General features: G+C 38.0%; 2 protein-coding genes across 3 annotated transcripts in view; one reads left to right on the forward strand and one right to left on the reverse strand.

Moving 5' to 3' along the window:
* GOLT1B (golgi transport 1B) lies at positions 354–14,188 on the reverse strand. Its single transcript, NM_001243500.1, has 5 exons — positions 14,035–14,188; positions 7,848–7,939; positions 6,041–6,219; positions 4,697–4,778; positions 354–2,856 (listed from the first exon to the last, which is right to left on the reverse strand). Exons 1-5 carry the CDS (start codon positions 14,057–14,059, stop codon positions 2,818–2,820), a joined length of 417 nt encoding a protein of 138 aa, NP_001230429.1. The 5' UTR covers positions 14,060–14,188; the 3' UTR covers positions 354–2,817.
* The window catches only part of RECQL (RecQ like helicase), a 42,160-nt gene continuing 37,985 nt past the window's right edge, over positions 14,334–18,508 (forward strand). The window contains 2 exon segments of one of the 2 annotated variants that reach the window (NM_001253707.1): positions 14,334–14,418; positions 17,107–17,149. In NM_001253707.1, coding sequence (NP_001240636.1) covers positions 17,134–17,149 — 16 coding nt within the window. In that variant the 5' untranslated portion in view covers positions 14,334–14,418; positions 17,107–17,133. 2 annotated transcript variants of the gene reach the window in all.

Here is an 18,508-nt window from a genome sequence, read left to right on the forward strand (position 1 = left end):
AATATATCTGACCATTGTTATGGATTGACTATGTCCCCTCAAATTCATATGATGGTATTTGGGGGTGGGGCCTTTGGGAGGATATTAGGTTTAGATGAGGTTACTAAGATGGAGCTTCCCATGACAGGATTAGTGCCCTTTTAAAAGAGAGCTCCTTCTCTCCCTGTGTGTGAGGACACAGTGGGAAGGCAACCAGCCATTCTTTAAGCCAAGAGAGACCTTCCTAGGAACTGAATTTATCAGCACCTTCATTTTGAATTTCCTGGCATCCAGAACTATGAGAAGTAAACAGCTGTTGTTTAAGACACTTTGTAGAATTTTGTTATAGTGGCCCAAGCTAAGACAACCAGCAATTAATATAAAAGTACCCTTTTATTGAGAGGTAAGACAAGTGTATTTACAATATTCAATTGTTAGATCATATAATCTGTGAGACTTTTTAAAGCAGCAGTATTTCAGGAATTACAATTTGTAAGGGGAAAAGAAAAACATTCCAAATAGGTTTCTGTTACAGAAAATACATTTGAACAATGCCAGAAACACTTAAGGCTAAGTAGTAGTAGAGCTTTTCCTCCATCTTTATAGCAATAATCAAAGTATTTTGTCACAAAGACAGAAGACTAACTTTGGAAAGGAAGAAACATGATGGACAGGGCTTTCTGTCCAAAGATGACTATGTTTAAAAATAAAGCCTCATCAATGGTTCAGTCCCAATGCTGCCAAGCAGTCCCAAACTCACATTTGAGATAAACTATGGACTCATTTAAAACTGAAAACTGCTCCAAGCCTCTCAGTCTTACTAAAGATTGGGAGATGATCACATCCTCTATGTCCTTCTAATAATGCTTTCTGAAATATGATTGTTGAAAAAGAGAGCTCCATTACAGTGCAAAGAATATTTTGATAGAAATTCATGTCTACAAAGGAGTTAAATAATATAGATGTTCCTTATATTAACAGATACTGTTCTTGCTCTAAAAAGGTAGAATTATCTAGCCACTGTAATAATAATCTGGGTCAGTCAAAAATACGTATAACAGAGTCCTACAGGGCAACTTGTATAAGTCAGTCCCCCAAGTATGTATTTATCTGACACTCTCCAAATGAGGATATTACTTCTTTGAAGAACATTAGACACAGCACTAGGTTTCTTATTATTCCATGAACTATTGAGGTAGGAGTCTCATTTTGTCCATATCATCTATTTTCACAGATTATGTTGTAAGTCAAATGCCAGTACCAAAGAGACAGTAATCCACAAGACTGAACCATTACACTAATAAACACCAAGTCTTTCCTTCTTTAGATGAGCAAGGCTAGGGCTTCTCTGTGCATCAAGAGATTTAACTAAAAATCACATAGGCTGTAATATATTTTATAGACACGTTTGTAAATAAAAATCACAAATTTCAACTCTGATTTTATGCATTAAAAAAAGAGTAAATAATACAATCATTAGTGGTAAAACAAACAGTACAATGGCTGTTGAAATGTCTTCCTACATCTACCAAAAGGGTGCCACTTTGGAAAACTACTAAAGAAGAAACCACCGTTTCCTACTGCCTGTCAAGCAGCAATAGTAGAGAAAACAACACATCATTTTTGTAGTGTCATGTTTTTTCAGGACTATAGCCAGTTTAATTGAATAAAATAACTGTAGCATGTGAACTCAGATATTCTCTCCATGAACTCAGGATGAAGAGTGATCATATGAAGTACATATTATGCATTTCATTTTTAAGTTGTGAAAAAGATGACAATAAGGGAAAACTTGGCTTATGTGAATAGCTTTTAAAAAACAGTATAAGTTTAGCCTTTGAACACATTACACCTTAAACATCGCCAGTAGTTAGATTTATAAAAAGCAGTTAATTTATAAAAAGCAAAATAAACCATTGCTAAAAAAAATTTAAAAAATAAGAGAACTGTATCATGACATGGAAAAATCCACTTGGTTTGCATTACTTATTATCTTAAATAAAAGACTATTCAATGAAACAAGCTAAGTAACAGACTCTTTCTTGGGCAAGAATGCTTTTTGTTAAATGCTAACATGTTATGAAAAATACAGTTGCTCAGGTGAGAGTCCCAAGAAGTATGAGGATTTCAAAAGTGTGGTGCTGAACGAAAAAGTGCTGAGTCAGCTACAACTTAGAAACTACAAGCTAGTAAAGAATGACCTTTGCATCTTCCAACAAAGAATATCTAGTTCAGATTTTCATCTGGCTTTAAAAGATTAAGATTCAAAGGAACCAAAAAAGGTTTATTTTAACCATATTATTTACCAAAAATAATAATAATAAAAAAAGTGATTCATACATTGACACTGGGTTTTCCTGGTTTTAATATATTAAAATGACATAATCCAATCTAACTCATGCATCACCTTCAGAGACACAGTGCAACTGGAAATATTTCTGCCGTTGCAGTGCACATTTCTAAAAAGCACATACCTACAGGTGCTCTTGCATCTTCAAAATAAAAAGAAAAGAAACACGCGCTACAGTTCTCTAAGGATGGCTGTGTTTCGCACATTGTGGAAAAACAATAAAAATCGCCTTCAGGAGTTTCCATATGCATTGTAACACAGATTTCGTCTCCTTCGGTTTGCTTGCTGACTTCTTAGATCACTTGATTAGAAGCCTGTGTTCACTGCTTCTTTGCTAACTGCTGTTGGTACTTTGTAGGCTATACGTTTTAAACGTCTGTAAAGAACATAACAAGCTATTTCATGTAATTTAATTTTGTGCTGAATATTCTTCAAAAGATTTTTATAAATAATACAATATTTTAAATGAGTCTTCAATTCACTTGTTGTTATACCATATTGTTGCTTTCTCCGACTTTATCTACAAACTGCAAGAAGAAAAACAGATAATTAAAAGAAAGCCTAGAGTATTATAAAACATATCAATACTTTAAATGTTGATTAAAAAACCCAGCTTTCTAAGAGTTGTGGAAATTCAAGGTATGACTGACAATGATTAATCCAATACTACTCACCACCATCCTTTGACAACTAAATGTGTGGTAAAATTTTTGTTTTCTGTAAGTTGTTTTTGCATGATATGTTATACACATGACTTTAAGGGTGCAACGTGAGAAATGCAACACAATGAATAAAAAAAGTGGATAAAATGAAGTTAACAGTGCTAACTTAACAACAACAACAACAAAAAACCAAAAAAAAAAAAAAAAAAAAACCACAATAAAAAGCTAAATGTCAGCCATTCATGCATTAATGACCCCAATAAGATATTTCAACTGACCATTATTGTGGATCTCTTCTGGGCCTATGTAGTCTTTGAACAAACAGATTTAACTCCATTAAGTTCAATAATTAACAACAGCTATTGACTAAAAATACTTTAAATGTGTATTCTGGACTTCAGACTGAAAGTGGCAATGGCATTAAAAATAGACTTAATGATGCAAGCATAAATTGATAATTACGGAACATAAGTTTTAACACACATTAATGCAAGTGGTTATTTACTTTGGTTACTCCACCCCAAATATAAAGCAATTGGGCTTTCTTCAGCATTCCCGATGGTGATGCAAACAAATGTTGAAACAAAGTAAGTAGTGGAGATATTAAAAGTTACATAACCCAAGTGGCCATAATACTTTAAAAATCTAGCAACCAACAACCCTTTCTTTCATGTCACTATTCATACTTTTACTTAAAACATTTATTATAAAGAAGTAATATTATTAGGAAACATAATTGATATTCTAGGTATACACAACATTGACTACTGCATGAGTTTGGAGATTAATGCAAATGAGATCAGGATATACCCCTATAAGCCTAGGTGCCAATACTTTATAGTATCACAAATAGATGACTGTCACACTGAAACTAAAAGCTGCTCTCAAAACAAAGATTCATTAGAATTTTAAGGTAAATTTAGGTGGAGAGAAAGTGCAACACTCTCTCTCCCAAGGTAACTTCAAATATGTAGGTTATCTGGGCTCCAAGTTTCTGACTCTAAAACTGATTTCACAATGGAAATGAGATTAGGCTTATAGTGGTACCTATTCTTAGTGGGTAAGCCATCCTTTAGCTTTTTGAGAATTCAATACATGCTATGGACTATCTCTCTAGAAATATCGACACATACCTGTAAACAACTGTAAGAGGCTAATGACCCACCCGGGAGAAAAAGATTTGACAAGACTGTTCTAACTATGGACAGAGTTGGGAACAAAATTTTAGCATCTGACTCCCAGTATCACAATGCTCTATTTAACTGCTTGAATGCACCTCATTTGGTGATATAGTACATGAGAGGGAATATTTGTAAGAAATAATGGTGTTCTTTTATATTGCTGCTTCTAAAATTAGAGATCATAAAAAAATTAACTGAAAAGCGTCTTTTTTTTTTTTGAACTGAAAAGTGTCTTGAACTCTCAAAGAGGAAGGTGGCATAGCATACCAATCCAAGTTGCATGAAAATAATAGAGAACAATATTAAAAATGGATACAGCGAAGCCAAATTTCAGTTTTTATAGGTTTGGCAATGATTACTTTCTCTAATATTCATGGTAACCGTGATTTATGGGATGCAACCATTTATCTCATAATAAAAAACTTACCAATTATGTATCAACTCTTCAATTTCCTAAGAGAGCATCAATGAGCATTTATTCTGATGGTTTAAAAAAATATATTGCCAAATCTATGATTACTTACTGATCTAATTCCAGGTAAATTCAAGAGTGATCCAAGGACTGGCACTCTTCTAATAAAGCCAACAACCACAGGAAAGAAGCCCCTGGGAGAGGGAAAAAAATTCTTAGAAGGAACACATTCTCTATTACCAAAACTGACCATTAGCCATGTAAAACTAAAGAATTCTTTTAAAATTTTGAATGTTTTAGAGATGTCCGAATTCAATTAAAACTTCTTACTTCTCCCTGGATTTGATCCCTTCCTTAATTGTGTTTCTATAGCAATCTGTAGGTACATCTATAATGGCATTACAATTATTTCCCACTGGTATCTTTCCAGTTTATGTCCCAGATTAGAAACGAGAGATTCTCTAAAGCAGATTCAGCACTTAATTCATTTTTATGTCTCCTGGGGGCAATATGGCACTTGGCAGGTTAGAAGACAAATGATATACCTTTCTTGAATAAATAATTAAACTGACTTACTTAAAAGTTATCTTCTCACATTGCATGCTTTTATTTACTTGGGAAGTAGCATTTGTAAAATATTAACTCATCAAAACCTCTCACAATGTATTTGTTCCAAAATTTTCTAAGGAGTTCCCTGGTGGCTCAGTGGGTTAAGGGTCCGGTGTTGTCACTTCTGTGACTCAGGTCACTGCCATGGCGCAGGTTTGATCTCTGCCCTAGGAACTTCCATGTGCCATGGGTATGGCAAAAAAAAAAAAAAAAGAAAAAGAAAAGAAATCTTAAGTATATTGGAGTTCCTGCTGTGGCACAATGAGATCGACAGCATCTTGGGAGCCTGGGGTTAAGGATCTGGCACTGCCAGAGCTGTGGCTTAAGTCACAACTGTGGCTTGGATCTGATCCCTGGCCCAGGAACTCCATATGCTTCGGGGTGGCTGGAAGAGGAAAAAAAACAAACAACTCAATTTTCTAATAACTATATGCACTAAAGGAAGTGTCATCAAGTGGCAGTAACTGTGCAGTGTCAGGGTCTATGTATTAAAATGCTGGACTGGAGTTCTTCTGTGGTGTAGCCAGTTAAGGATCCAGCTCGGGCTGTTGCAGTGGTGGGGGTTTGATCTCTAGCCTGGGAACTTCCACATGCTGTGGGTGTGCCCCCCCCAAATGCTGGACCTATGTATTTTTCTATCACTGTTTAGCTGATAAAAATAGCACACATAAAGAGAGTGGCTTAAAATGCCAACAAAATGAATTCTATTACATTGAAAATACTGTAGGAGACATGTTTATACCCTTACATAAGCAATCATCTACAACTGATAAACATATTTGGGTCTCTGTTATTCGACACAATGGTTTATTGAAAGACAAAAAATAAAATAAAGTGGTTGCCTTACCGGAATAAGAGAAAGAATCCATAAATTTCGAAGATCATGCCTATCAAAGGCCAACCGATAAGGACTACAAATACACCACCCAGGAAAAATCCTGTAGCTTTCATTTTATGTTTTTGGAAGAAGAATCTGAATGTTCTTTCTAAACCAATTACAAAAGCCAAGCCAGCCACAAATAAAACCTAGAAGAGAAAGAAACGCAACATAGAAAAAATAGTTAAACACACTGCATACATTTAAAAAGTAAGGTTAAAGCTAAATCTAATTAAAAAGTAGGACATGTGGCTTTTAATGTGGGCAAATGGCCAGAGAAAACTACAATGCACAGCAAGAGGCAGAACCATGTTAAAGCTGCAGCTGTTTTCCATTCTTTTCAGTCCTCTTCTATCTTGATTATATGAAGAAAAGAAAAAGCAAGATTAGGTATTACCCACAGGCGTCTGCATCTGCAGTGGTTTCCTCGGGTTTAGCTAGATGGTGATGGCTTAGTTAAGCACCAAGATGAGCAGCAAGGCTAAAGAGGGAAGGTGCCTAGAAATATGTCAACCGAAGGCACTGCTGGTTCTGAAAACTTTATCGGGGGCGTAGGAGTTCCTATGGATGGAAGAAAAACTGACATGGCCCAGATGATAGTAGAAACCATGCAAAGCCAGCAAGAAGACCCTAGCTTTATTAGTTCCAGGAATCTGGTAGCTTTATTAATTCCAAAAATAAAATACAGCCATGTGTTCTCAAATAGTCTTATATTTTGTATGTTTTCAGATAATGGATAAGCTTGAGTTTTCCAAGGTTTTATTCCCATATATTTGCCTTTCTTCATTTTTTTAAATTAAGCCTAACAGTAAGCTTCACATTCTGAGATACCAATGCTGTTTATATTATTATTTATTAAAACACAGATTTTGAACAACTCTGTTATCCTTTGTATTTTCCAACATACAGTTAAAAGCCCAATGTTACTATAAAATATTCAAAGATATTTACTCGTTATTCAGTAACTTCACTGCCCTTTTAGAAGGGTTATCATCTATTTCTAGAACTCTTACACAGCCTTCACAAGCCGACAACAGATTACACATTCCAAATAAACAATATATACATCTTTCTTAGCAGGTCAATTACTAATAGAGACATATTTTTTAAAAAAAAAATCTGTTCATTTTATGCTATTGAAGCAAATGTTAAATCTCAGCTGTTTAAAGTCAAAACATATTTAACAAATTTACCAAGATATGGGGCTATCAAGTCATCTATTTTGAATGCCTATTTAAAGGGAGTCTTGATTTAATCTATTGTAAACCACATACCAAATACTTGACAGAACAGTTATGGAATTAGAAAACTGCACTAAATGTTTACCTTTTATTTAAACAGAAAGCTGACAGCTTTCATTCCTGATGGAAACAGAGAATGTGTGACGAGACTCTTCACATGAGTAGTGAATTATTTCTACCCGTTTTTTTTTTTCTGTTTGTTTGTTTTTGCTTTTTAGGGCTGCGTGTGTGGCATATGGAAGTTCCCAGGTTAGGGGTTGAATTGGAGCTGGCCTACACCATCCTACAACACACCCACAGGAACTTGGGATCCAAGCCACGTCTGCGACCTATACCACAGCTCACGGCAATGTCAGATCCCTAACCCACTGAGCAAGGCCAGGGATTGAAACCCCCGTCCTTATGGATACTAGCTGGATCCATTACCACTGAGCCACAACAGGAACTCCCACCCCCCAGCTTAACAGCAGTCAATAATTCATTTGTAGTTACAATTTCCTTATGAATTTAGTTAAAATATATATTGAAAAACTCACATTTCCAATAGCCAGTAGTGCTTTGTCAAAAAAGAGAATCATTCCAAAGAACAGGAAAAACACTCCAAATCCTGTTAATCCCATTCCAATTTCTGCAATATAAGTTATATGGTTAAAGGCAGAGAAAAATTAAAGTTACATTAAGTTCTCTTTAAACTAACTAAAAAAAAATTTCAGCTTCTTTTTTGTCTGATATAAGGAAACAGGACCACAACACTGCAGGTTAACTTTATAATGACATTCATTAAGATCTACGACAACAAATTAACATCAGCAAATCACCCCCTCACCCCAATTTTTTTGGCCATGCCCAAGGCATGGTTGAATCCAAGCCACAGCAGTGACCCCAGCTGCTGCCATGACAATGCTGGATCCTTAACCTGCTGTGCCACAAGGGAACTCCCATCCCAAATTTAAAATATGAATGGGAATTTCTAAGCCTTATAAGAGAGAGAGAGCACATTTCTCACAAACATACCCATAATAGAGAGAGATAAATCAGGATTCTAAACCTTTGGTTGTATATTTTTTCCCTCCCTAGACTCCTCCTGGCATTAGACATAGTATATGGGTTTATTTTGCTCTTTGTCTCCTTTCATAGTCCACAACTAGTATTCATATGCACAATATCTGCAGTTCCTTCTCTCTCCTCTTAAAATGAATTCCTTCCTTAACCCACTAGAAATGCTACTGGAGGTCAGCAAAATACACTTCGCTTGATTACACACTGATTCTCACAATGGCAAGAGCAGAGATTTTGAGGATCAAGTGGCTGTCGCCTCAAAAGTCAATTTTCAGAGGGTTAGGCATCACCTTGAACTTCTTGATGACTTATTATGGATTTAGCATCTACATATTTATCTCAGCTATGAATCCATTCTCATATTTAGTCTAAGAATCCTAAACTCACCTCTCTAATATTTCAAACAGTGACCTAATATAAATATTCTGGATTTTCACTTTTTCATTCAGAAACAAAGAACTGTCAGTCAACTTCTAGATGCCAGGAACTGTTCTAGGTAGTGAGTATAAAGTGATGGAGAAAGTATAAGCGTTTAATCCTGTATTCATCCTTTGTATCAAACTAATAATTCTATTGTAGTAATGCTCTCTAGACTTACCTTTAAGTCTGAAACGTCTTAACTTTCTAAGATTACAATTGTACTGTTTTGTTAATGTTATAAAGCACAATCCACTGAATTACTTCCTTGATCATTTTGTTTTGTTTTGAGGAAACAGTCATCAGTTCTTACTTTACCTAGCAGCACTATCTGCATAAAACAATGAGAGAAGAAACTACCAAGTTTTCGAAAACACAACTTTAAATACACAATTGTGATTTTGGATCTGCTACTTAACTTTTTTTGCCACAGCTCTAGAAAGCTAAAATGAAGATCATGGCTACTTAAAAATTCAAGCCATGCTAAATGTTCTGACGAGCTGAAAATTTATATCACATGCCTTTTTTTGACATCCTTCACCTCCTCAACTTACAGTAACTTCTGCCTTCCCTTCCAGCTACCATTTCCTCCAAAAGTTAGTCTAAAAGAGTTCAGGCCCCTGTCCAAAACTACACTGCTAAGTGTATTCCAGACATAAATTCCTATGAAAACTGCAGGCTCTTACTTTCACACCTAAATGCCTTAACAGACTTTACCAAAATAAATGTTGACGTCACATAATTTCCTAGAGCAAGTCAAATTCCATTGAATAATTATTTGGTAGTTAGGACCCAATCATTGGCAGCTGACTTATTTAAATATGACTCACTTCTATCTTTTCACAAACTGTCCTAATGATTACATAAACATTTTGAGATGTTTGTTCCTCATAAAGAAACTTATATGGCAATTCAGCTACTTCATATTGAGAATTTACCATGAACTGGCCATTATGAGGGGCTTTACATACCTTACAGAACATAATTTTCCCAATGCTATGGCAAGGTAGGTACCAGTACATCACTTTATAGATGGAGAAAACAAAGGTTGAGAGAATTGACCTAATTTGTCTAAAGCCACACTTGTGGTGAAGTGCTGGAATTCAGGTCTATTCAAATCCAAAGTCGGTGTGCTTAACCATCATGACACACGGCTGCCCAGAGGATTTTTTTTCCCCCGCAGGTTAAATACGATTTGGTTAAATGAAACTCAAGGGCATCTGGAGTATGCTGAACTTCTGGGCAATTTAGGTGATTCAAGTTTAACCTAAGTAGCTTGTTACTAACATGACTAAGTAGATGTTGGGAGAACGATTAAAAATGGACTGCAGTGAAAAAGGTCAATGTCTGTATATGGTTTTACATTTAACAAAACACTTATACAAATTCATCATAATTCCTTTAACAAAACTGTGAGGGAAAAAGTAGTACTGGCCCCATGTTTCATGTGGGCAACTAAAGACTCAGAGAGATTAGTAATTTACCCTTGATCATGGAATCAGCAAGTGTGTGTGTTTGTGTGTGTGTGTGTGTGTGTGTGTGGTGGTGGTGGTGGTGTGGAATCAGGCTAGAATTCAAAATCCAGTCTTCAGGCTCCAAAGCTGACAAGGATAACATGGGAACCAAAATATTCCTACTTACTTTATCCAATGTAGTCCAGCAAGAAAGGGTTGCCTGTAACATTTTGTTTGTAGCTGACACTAGCATGTTATTCCCAAACAATCCCTGATCCGAATGGGTCAAAAGTCTCAAACTGGCCTTCACTGGCTCCCCTCCAGAATTCTGCTCTTCCCTATGCCTGTATACTTATAAGCCCTCTGTATATTAAAGCCCTAGTTAGAGCTGCCACCTCACCACCAGAATCATACTCAGTAATATAAACTTATCCTCCTCTTGGTGCACTATCAAACTTCCATTCCCCTTGCCCGTATGTGTGCATGCATGTGCATGCAGGACATTTTTAAAAGAACAATCTGATAAAAGCAATCTAATACAACAAAATTATCTAAAACCAAAAGCTAACTGTAGAAGTTTCTTGAGGCGGGATATTCTTAATCCAGTGACAGTCATTATTAGCATTTTGATATCTTACTTAAGACATTTTAAGGCAGACTGTTTTTTTTTTTTTTTTTTTTACTATACCCTTTCAAAAAGAGAAAATGTCTGAATAAAGAATTCAACTGAATATCATGGTAGAATTTCAGGCAATGTGACATAATGAAGTAAAGATTTAGAGGCAGCACAGGAACTACTCCACTCCATCCTCCTCAATAAATCTGGAGAGTTTTTTGGGGGGTGAGGTGGGGTGGGGAGTGCTATTATAGAGTCCCTTAAAACAATCATGAACTGCTATTCACTCTGATTAATACTCCTCATCCTCTCCCAGAGTCAGGAACCCAGAATAATCTTAGCAAATCATGTGAATGATGGCCAATTTCTACAGCTAAACACACACATACAAACACTACTTGAAATCATCCAAATAGCTTTCGGTTCCCTAATCATTTTCTGTTCTAATCCACTGTCTTATCAAAAAAACATTTGGCAAATGAGCACCAAAGAGTATAATTTCATCTTTCTCACCAAGTAAATGAAGTGAGGAGAATGCTTCCTATCCTGCCATATTCCAACCCAACCCCTTTGTTCTAGTTTTTGGAAGGATGTACATCTGGCACTTGTTCCTATAAGACTTCAATAGAAAAGAATCCCTAAGAAAAGGAAAAAAATGTATATATATGACTGTGTCACTTTGCTGTACAGCAGAAATTGGCACAACATTGTCAATCAACTATATTATTTATTCTTTTCTATTTCTTATGTTTTTTTTTTTTTTTTTTTGGTCTTTTTTTTTTAGGGCCACATTTGCACATAAGGAGGTTCCCAGGCTAGGGGTCTAATCAGAGCTGTTGCTGTCCACCTATGCCACAGTCACAGCAATGCCAGATCTGAGCCACGTCTAAGACCTACACCACAGCTCACGGCAATGCCAGATCCTTAACCTAATGAGCGAGGCCAGGGATTGAACCCACAACTTCATGGTTCCTAGTCTTATTCGTTTCCGCTGCACCATGATGGGAACTCCAATCAACTATACTTTAATTTAAAAAATTATAAAATAAAAAAATAGAAGAGAATTCCTATGCACAGGATAAGTAATTCATATTTTAATTCATGTAATAATCATAGACTCAGGAGAATTAGCTGTTAGGAAAACTATACAGAGATTAAGTACATCTTCTGAGTAATTAGTAGAATTAGAAATGCATTCTATCAAATTATGTATACAGTTCTACTAAATTCCTTGGACTTTATTTTTTTGTCTTTTTAGGGCCACGCTTGTGGTATATGGAGGTTCCTGGACGAGGGGTCTAATTGGCGCTGTAGCTGCAGGCCTGTGCCACGGCCACAGCAACGTGGGATCTGAGCCACATCTGCAACCTACACCACTGCTCACTGCAACGTGCCAGATCCTTAACCCACTGAGCGAGGCCAGGGATCAAACATTCGATCTCATGGATGCTAGTCAGATTAATTTCTGCTGAGCCACAATGGGAACTGCCCTTGAGCAGCTTTAAATTCTGGTTTTAACTGAGAGGAACAGAGCACTGTGCATCATAAATAAAAATAGGTTGCGACTATCCTACATAAGCTCTCTCAAAAAAATCAATGCATAGTTTCTACAGGATAAGTACTTACTGTTCCAACAATTTTTGCTATGAAAGAATTTCATCATTCTAAGATAGATTTTAAATAAAGTTTATCAAGTCTTCTTAGATGCTAGTAGGGTATGGTGAAAAGAACAAAGGTTTTTGAGCCGGCATACCTAGAATCAACTCTTGTTTCTGTCATGTATGATTATACACTGAATTTCTTTTGAGCTTCCTTTAATTTATAAGAGACATTATTCTTTGCCTTATAGGGCTTTTATAAGAATTAAGGACAATGATTTATATTAAAGCACATGGTAAACTGAAATAAGATGCTTTTAAACAATTTTATATGACTGCTAGTTTTATTTTAACAGTAATTAAAAAAGAATCACACCCCCCAAAAAAAGAACCCCTCACAAACAAAAAAGTACTATACTTGTATTTTCTCTGATCAGAACAGGTAGACCAAAATGGGCATCCAAGGTGCAGACTCAGTCCAACCTGAGAAAGTGAGGGAGAGTGATTGGGGAGGCACCTTGTGCAGGAGATACTAGAAGATGCATGAAGTTCAAGTTAGCCATAACTTGAATCCAAACCTTACCAACTCCACTTTAAAACAGAGCATTTTTAAATGAAATTCTATTGCTATTTCAATGGACCGTTTAATTCTTAAAATCTTTATAATTCAAGTTATACAGAATAAGAAAAAAAGGCGTGGCAGATAAAACAAAGTGAGATAAAAAGCTCCTCACGACCATTAAAAGATAGGAAACACAGGGTTGGCAGATATGTAAATGCAAAATTATTAAGATACACAGGTTAGAAAAGTCTAACTCTTCTAGATAAAAAAAGAAAAAAGAAAAAACAGTGTAATCCTAGATATAAAATAGGCCTGGAGAACTCTGTGGCCGGTAGAAAGAGATGCTGAAATAATAAAACATGCCACAAAACAATATACAATATTAATGAAAGAAATCGTTTAACTAATCACAAAGTTTACTACCGGGGAGACATCAGCCGGTAGAAAAGTGAAGTCATTTTACAAGATTTTTAAAAGGCGGCTTCCAGTGGTGGCACAAGGCAAATACTCAAAATATTTAAGCGTAAGCACATTTTCAGAAAGAGCCTACCATAGGTGACATTTAAAACACGGCCTCCCAAACAACCAGCAGTAACTTGTAGAAGACCCCACGTGTGTCATGTGCAGAAGTGTCTTCAAGAATGGGCCGCGGGCACCACGCATCAAACTTTCTCTCGCGGCCGTCCGCGGGAACAAAGCGCCCATCTCCCTGGGAGTAAGTGCGGCGCGACCCTGGCGCGAGACTGACGCTCGCCAAAAGCTCCCCCTCCCAGCGCGGGCATCTCCCCAGACTCCACTGACTCTCCGGCCCAGGCCAGGTTCACCAGTATAAGTGCAACCCTCGGCGCCTCCAGGCAGCTCTCCAGCTGCCCGCAGTCCTAGCTCAGTCTCCAGGCCGCCGCCCCAGTCGCGTAGCTTCATTCATTAACACCGGCGGGCGGGGGGCGGGAGGGCGACACTCAGCCTGAGCAAGGGGTGTGAGGGGCTCGAGGCGGGGGTTCCGGGGCAGTTGCTTACTCTGGGTGTCCGTTAAGGAGATCATGGCTGCAGCGGTGAGGGCGGCGGCGATAGCACCTCGGGGCGGCCAGGGTGTGAAGCGGAGTCGGAGAAAAGAAGCCGGGAAGCAGCCCAGGCAAGAGCCGCCACGTCTTCCGGAAACACGCAGCCGCCTCCACCCCAGCTTCAAGGCTGCTTTCCATTGGCTAAAACCGCTCCCAAGATCGACCAATAATAAATTGTCTTGTTCAGTGATGCACCTGGTGATCACATCCCTCGACCAATTAGAGAGGGGTGTTGCTTGCAATTGGCTGAAAAAACCGACCCGGAAGGGCGGATGCTCCCGGCTGGAGAGAAAGGAAAGCCTGGTGGCGGGAAGTTTTTATTGGACCGCAGCTGAAAGTGGTGGGTAACGGATCTTAGTGTGGGGCTTCCTGGGGTCGGAGACCGGGGAGGCGTGGGTGTTCCTTAACGCCTTGGGGAGAGGTTGTGGGGTAGCTCCTGTTTCCGCTTTGAAAGAGCTAATATTTCTTTTTCTAGCTTGACATGAGGCCGGGCCACTTCCTTCCACTACTACATTGGCAGGGCGAAACGGGTGCCCTTTCCCCTCTAATGGAACTCTCCATCATCGCCCAGCTCTAATGGAACTCCGGCCTTTAGGGGAACGTTCCGCTGCCGACCCCTCCCCAGCTCGGGCATCTTTAGCCTTTTCCATACTGGAGGCTTGGTCACCCACGGTTTTTTTTTTTTTTTTTTTGCAACCACCATTTATTGGGAAGCGCCACTGGAGACGCCTAGGGGAGGGTATTATTAAATTGTTACTGCGTCTAAATACAGTGGCGGGGAGAGGGATGATGCGTATGTGTGATTTAGCCTGTAGTACCTGATGTCCAGCGTGCATGACTGACTTGAGTCCCTGAGGATGCTGTCAGAAGTTCAGATACAGAAGAAATAAAACCACTCAATCACGGAAGTAGTAATTAGTAAAAGTTCATTGCATACCCACCTGAAAGACAGCTAGCCAACCAGGAGCACTCAAATAAAAACATGGGATGAGACTCTGGACTATATATTGTTGTAAAGCATCTTATTTAGTAAGGGCAGTGACTCTATTCTTGACGCTTATTGATTATATTAACATTTTTTTAAAACAATAGGGAATCGGTCAGTGGTTACCTCATACCAACCTAGGGAAACAGTTTGAGTTTTGCTTATGATTTCCAGAGGCATAAACAAGAAATGCCCCAGGTCAGGTTAGTCTTTCAAAATAAGCTAAATTAAGCTTTGTTTGTATGACTGTGCTGGTTTTGTCTGCCCAGGGAATTTTCAAGGCAGGTCTCCATTTGTTTTTGATTTTAACAGTGCCTGCCTATACTTCTGACAGACCTGCTCTGTCTGAAGTACTAATCATAGATAGCTCATTAATTTTTGGGTGGAGTTTATGTTCAGATAGCTTTTGCTATTAAATCACATCATTTCAGGAAGGGGTTTATGAGCAGTTTTTTTTTTTTTTAGATGATATAATCAAGAAATCATTTAGAATATTGGGGAGAAATGCTTGTATATTACATTCTTTCATTAAGGATGAAGGCTCCGTGAGTCCCCATCGTGGCTCAGCGGAAACGAATCTGACTAGTATCCATGAGGATGCAGGTTCAATCCCTGGCCTTGCTCATTGGGTTAAGGATCCGGTGGTGTAGGCCGGCATCTACAGCCCTGATTGGACCCCTAGCCAATATGTGTTGTGGCCCTAAAAAAGACAAAACGAACAAAAAGGATAAAGTCTCCTGCCTCTGCTTTCAATCTCAGCAAACCTAAATGACAAGCACTTTTGTAGGCTATGTGGATATAGAAGTCAAGAGACTCAATCCTTGCCCTCCTGGAGAATCTTACAGTCTAGAGAAGGAGAGTTATAGTTCCATGAAATGGTGAAGATGTGTTCATATAGATAAGGAATGAGAAGTCCTTGGTTTACTCCTCTACTTAAATGTCTTTTAGTGGTGTGGATATTGCAGACTTAGTGAGGCAAAGAAGACCCTGTTCCAGTCTGGTGTTGGCTTTAGAATTCTACATGAGGAAGGCATTAGGTTAGCAGTCTGAGGAAGGGTAGGGGGATGCTGAAGCTACCTTTAGAGAACATTCCAAGTTAGTTTTGGAAAATGTTGGTTGTCCATATCAGAGTTGGGGGAGGTGTTGCAGGAGATTATGTACAAGCCAAATAAAGTTCCTACCCCCAAACTTCACCTCCTGCCACTGTGTATTCTTCAGTTTTAGTCATTCAGAAATAATGATTAGTTCCTTCATACAAACCAGGTCTCCCCCTCCCCCGACTTCAGACCTTTTCATGTTCTTTCCTTCTGAAGTCTCACCCTTCTGTAGAATACCAATTCCTCCTTTAATATTGAGCCTAAATTGGAATTCCCTTGTGGTGCAAGAGGATTATCCAGTGTTGTCAGTGTCGCTGCTGTGGCTTGAGTGTAGGTTTGATTCCAGGCCTGGGAATTTCCACTTGCCATAGGTGTGCCTCCCTCCCCCCCAAAAAAAACCCAACAAAGCAAAAACTCCAGATTGAGCCTAAATTGGAACCCTTTAAAGCAAAAACTTGGTAAAATGTTAAATGATTAATTTTAGTATTATCTTGATGGGTTTTGCTTTATCTGGGACATTTGAATCTACCCAACTTGTAATTTGTAAATGGATTCTATCATCCAATTTTACAGATGGGGAAAGGGACTGAGAGGAACAGGTTGTCTGACTTTGCTCAGATCACACAGTAATTTAGTGCTGAAACTGTTTAACCTCAAAGCGTTCCTCTTTTTTGTGCCATCACTTTGTATCTGGTGGATGTTTCCGTGTTCATGATATCATCCTTGTTGTTATATGTTTATGTGACTTTGGACACTTCTCTGAAATTTAGAGAATTTTCCATAAAAAGTAGAATTAGAAGAGCCATGTAGTCCTTATTGAAAGGTCACTGCAGTATACAATTTACTTTGTAACATTTTTTTGTGCCTAGTAGTGACAGATTATCGAGAATTATCAACAGTACTGTTTTAAAAAGAATTACTGCTATGACTTTTCTTTCATTTTTAGAAAGAAATTTGGCTCTCCAACGTTAGGATGGCATCCATTTCAGGTTAGTGAGATGATTACATTTTGTCATTCATTTGGTTCTGTTTCTAATTGCATGTTCTGTGAAAAGAAAAAAATTTTGTTTTTCTCTGTACCTTCCCCTCAATTTGACTGAAACTTTAAGCTGCTCTAAACAAGTCTTAATAAAAATAAATTTTAAAATATTTGTTTTAAAATTCTGGTTATGGAAATGATGTTTTTTGCAGATTTTTTTTATTGTGTAAAATACTCCCTTTTTTGTCTTTTTGCCTTTTCTAGGGCCGCACCCATGGCATATGGAGGTTCCCAAGCCAGGGGTCTAATCAGAGCTGTAGCCACCGGCCTATGCCAGAGCCACAGCAATGCCAGATCCGAGCTGCATCTGCGACCTACACCACAGCTCACGGCAATGCTGGATCCTTAACCCACTGAGCGAAGCCAGGGATGGAACCCACAACCTCATGGTTCCTAGTCAGATTCGTTAACCACTGAGCCATGACGGGAACTCCAATTGTGTAAAATATTCTTAACAAAATTACCATTTTAACTACTTTTAAGCATACAATTCAGTGGCATTACGTGCATTTGCATTGTTGTGCAACCATCACCAATATGTCTCTGTGAGTTTGACCATTCTAGGTACCTCATATAAGTGAAATCATACAATATCTGTCCTTTTTGTATCTGTGTTATTTAGCTTAAGCATGTCTTTGAACTTCATCCATTTTGCAGCATGTATCTTTTTTTAAGGCTGAATAATATTCCCTTGTATGTATATACCACCTTCTGTTTATCCATTTGTCTGTCAGTGGACATTTGGGTTTTTTAACTTTTTGGCTTTTATAAAAAATGCTGCTGTGAACATTGGTATAATATCTGAGTCCCTGCTTTCATTTTTTTTTTGGCAGGGGGTGGGTTGTATTCTTACAAATATTTGTCATTGCTGGATCACATGGTGTTTCTATGTTTAATTTTTGGGAGGAATCACTGTACCATTTTCTGTAGTGGCTGCACTATTTTACATTCTGACCAAGCAATACATAAGAGTTCCAAGGAATGATATGTTTTTTGATAGCATGCTAGGAACCTAAGAAATTACAAAGTAGAAAATATCACTTAAAGTTTCACTGCTCAGATTAATACTTAACATTTAGGGAGTTCCAGCTGTCCAACGGGATTGGTAGTGTCTCTACAGTGCCAGGATGCAGGTTCCATCCCTGCCCGGCACAGTGGGTTAAAGGATCTGGTGTGGCCATAGCTGTGGTGTAGCTTGCAACTGTGGCTTGGAGTTGATCCCTGACCTGGGAACTCCATATGCTAGAGGGTGGCCAAAAAAATAGAGAAAACTGTAACATTTAGATGTGTTACTTTTCAACAAAATTTT

The sequence above is a fragment of the Sus scrofa genome, chromosome 5 (genome assembly GCF_000003025.6).
Source record: "Sus scrofa isolate TJ Tabasco breed Duroc chromosome 5, Sscrofa11.1, whole genome shotgun sequence".
In the NCBI taxonomy this organism is placed as follows: domain Eukaryota; kingdom Metazoa; phylum Chordata; class Mammalia; order Artiodactyla; family Suidae; genus Sus; species Sus scrofa.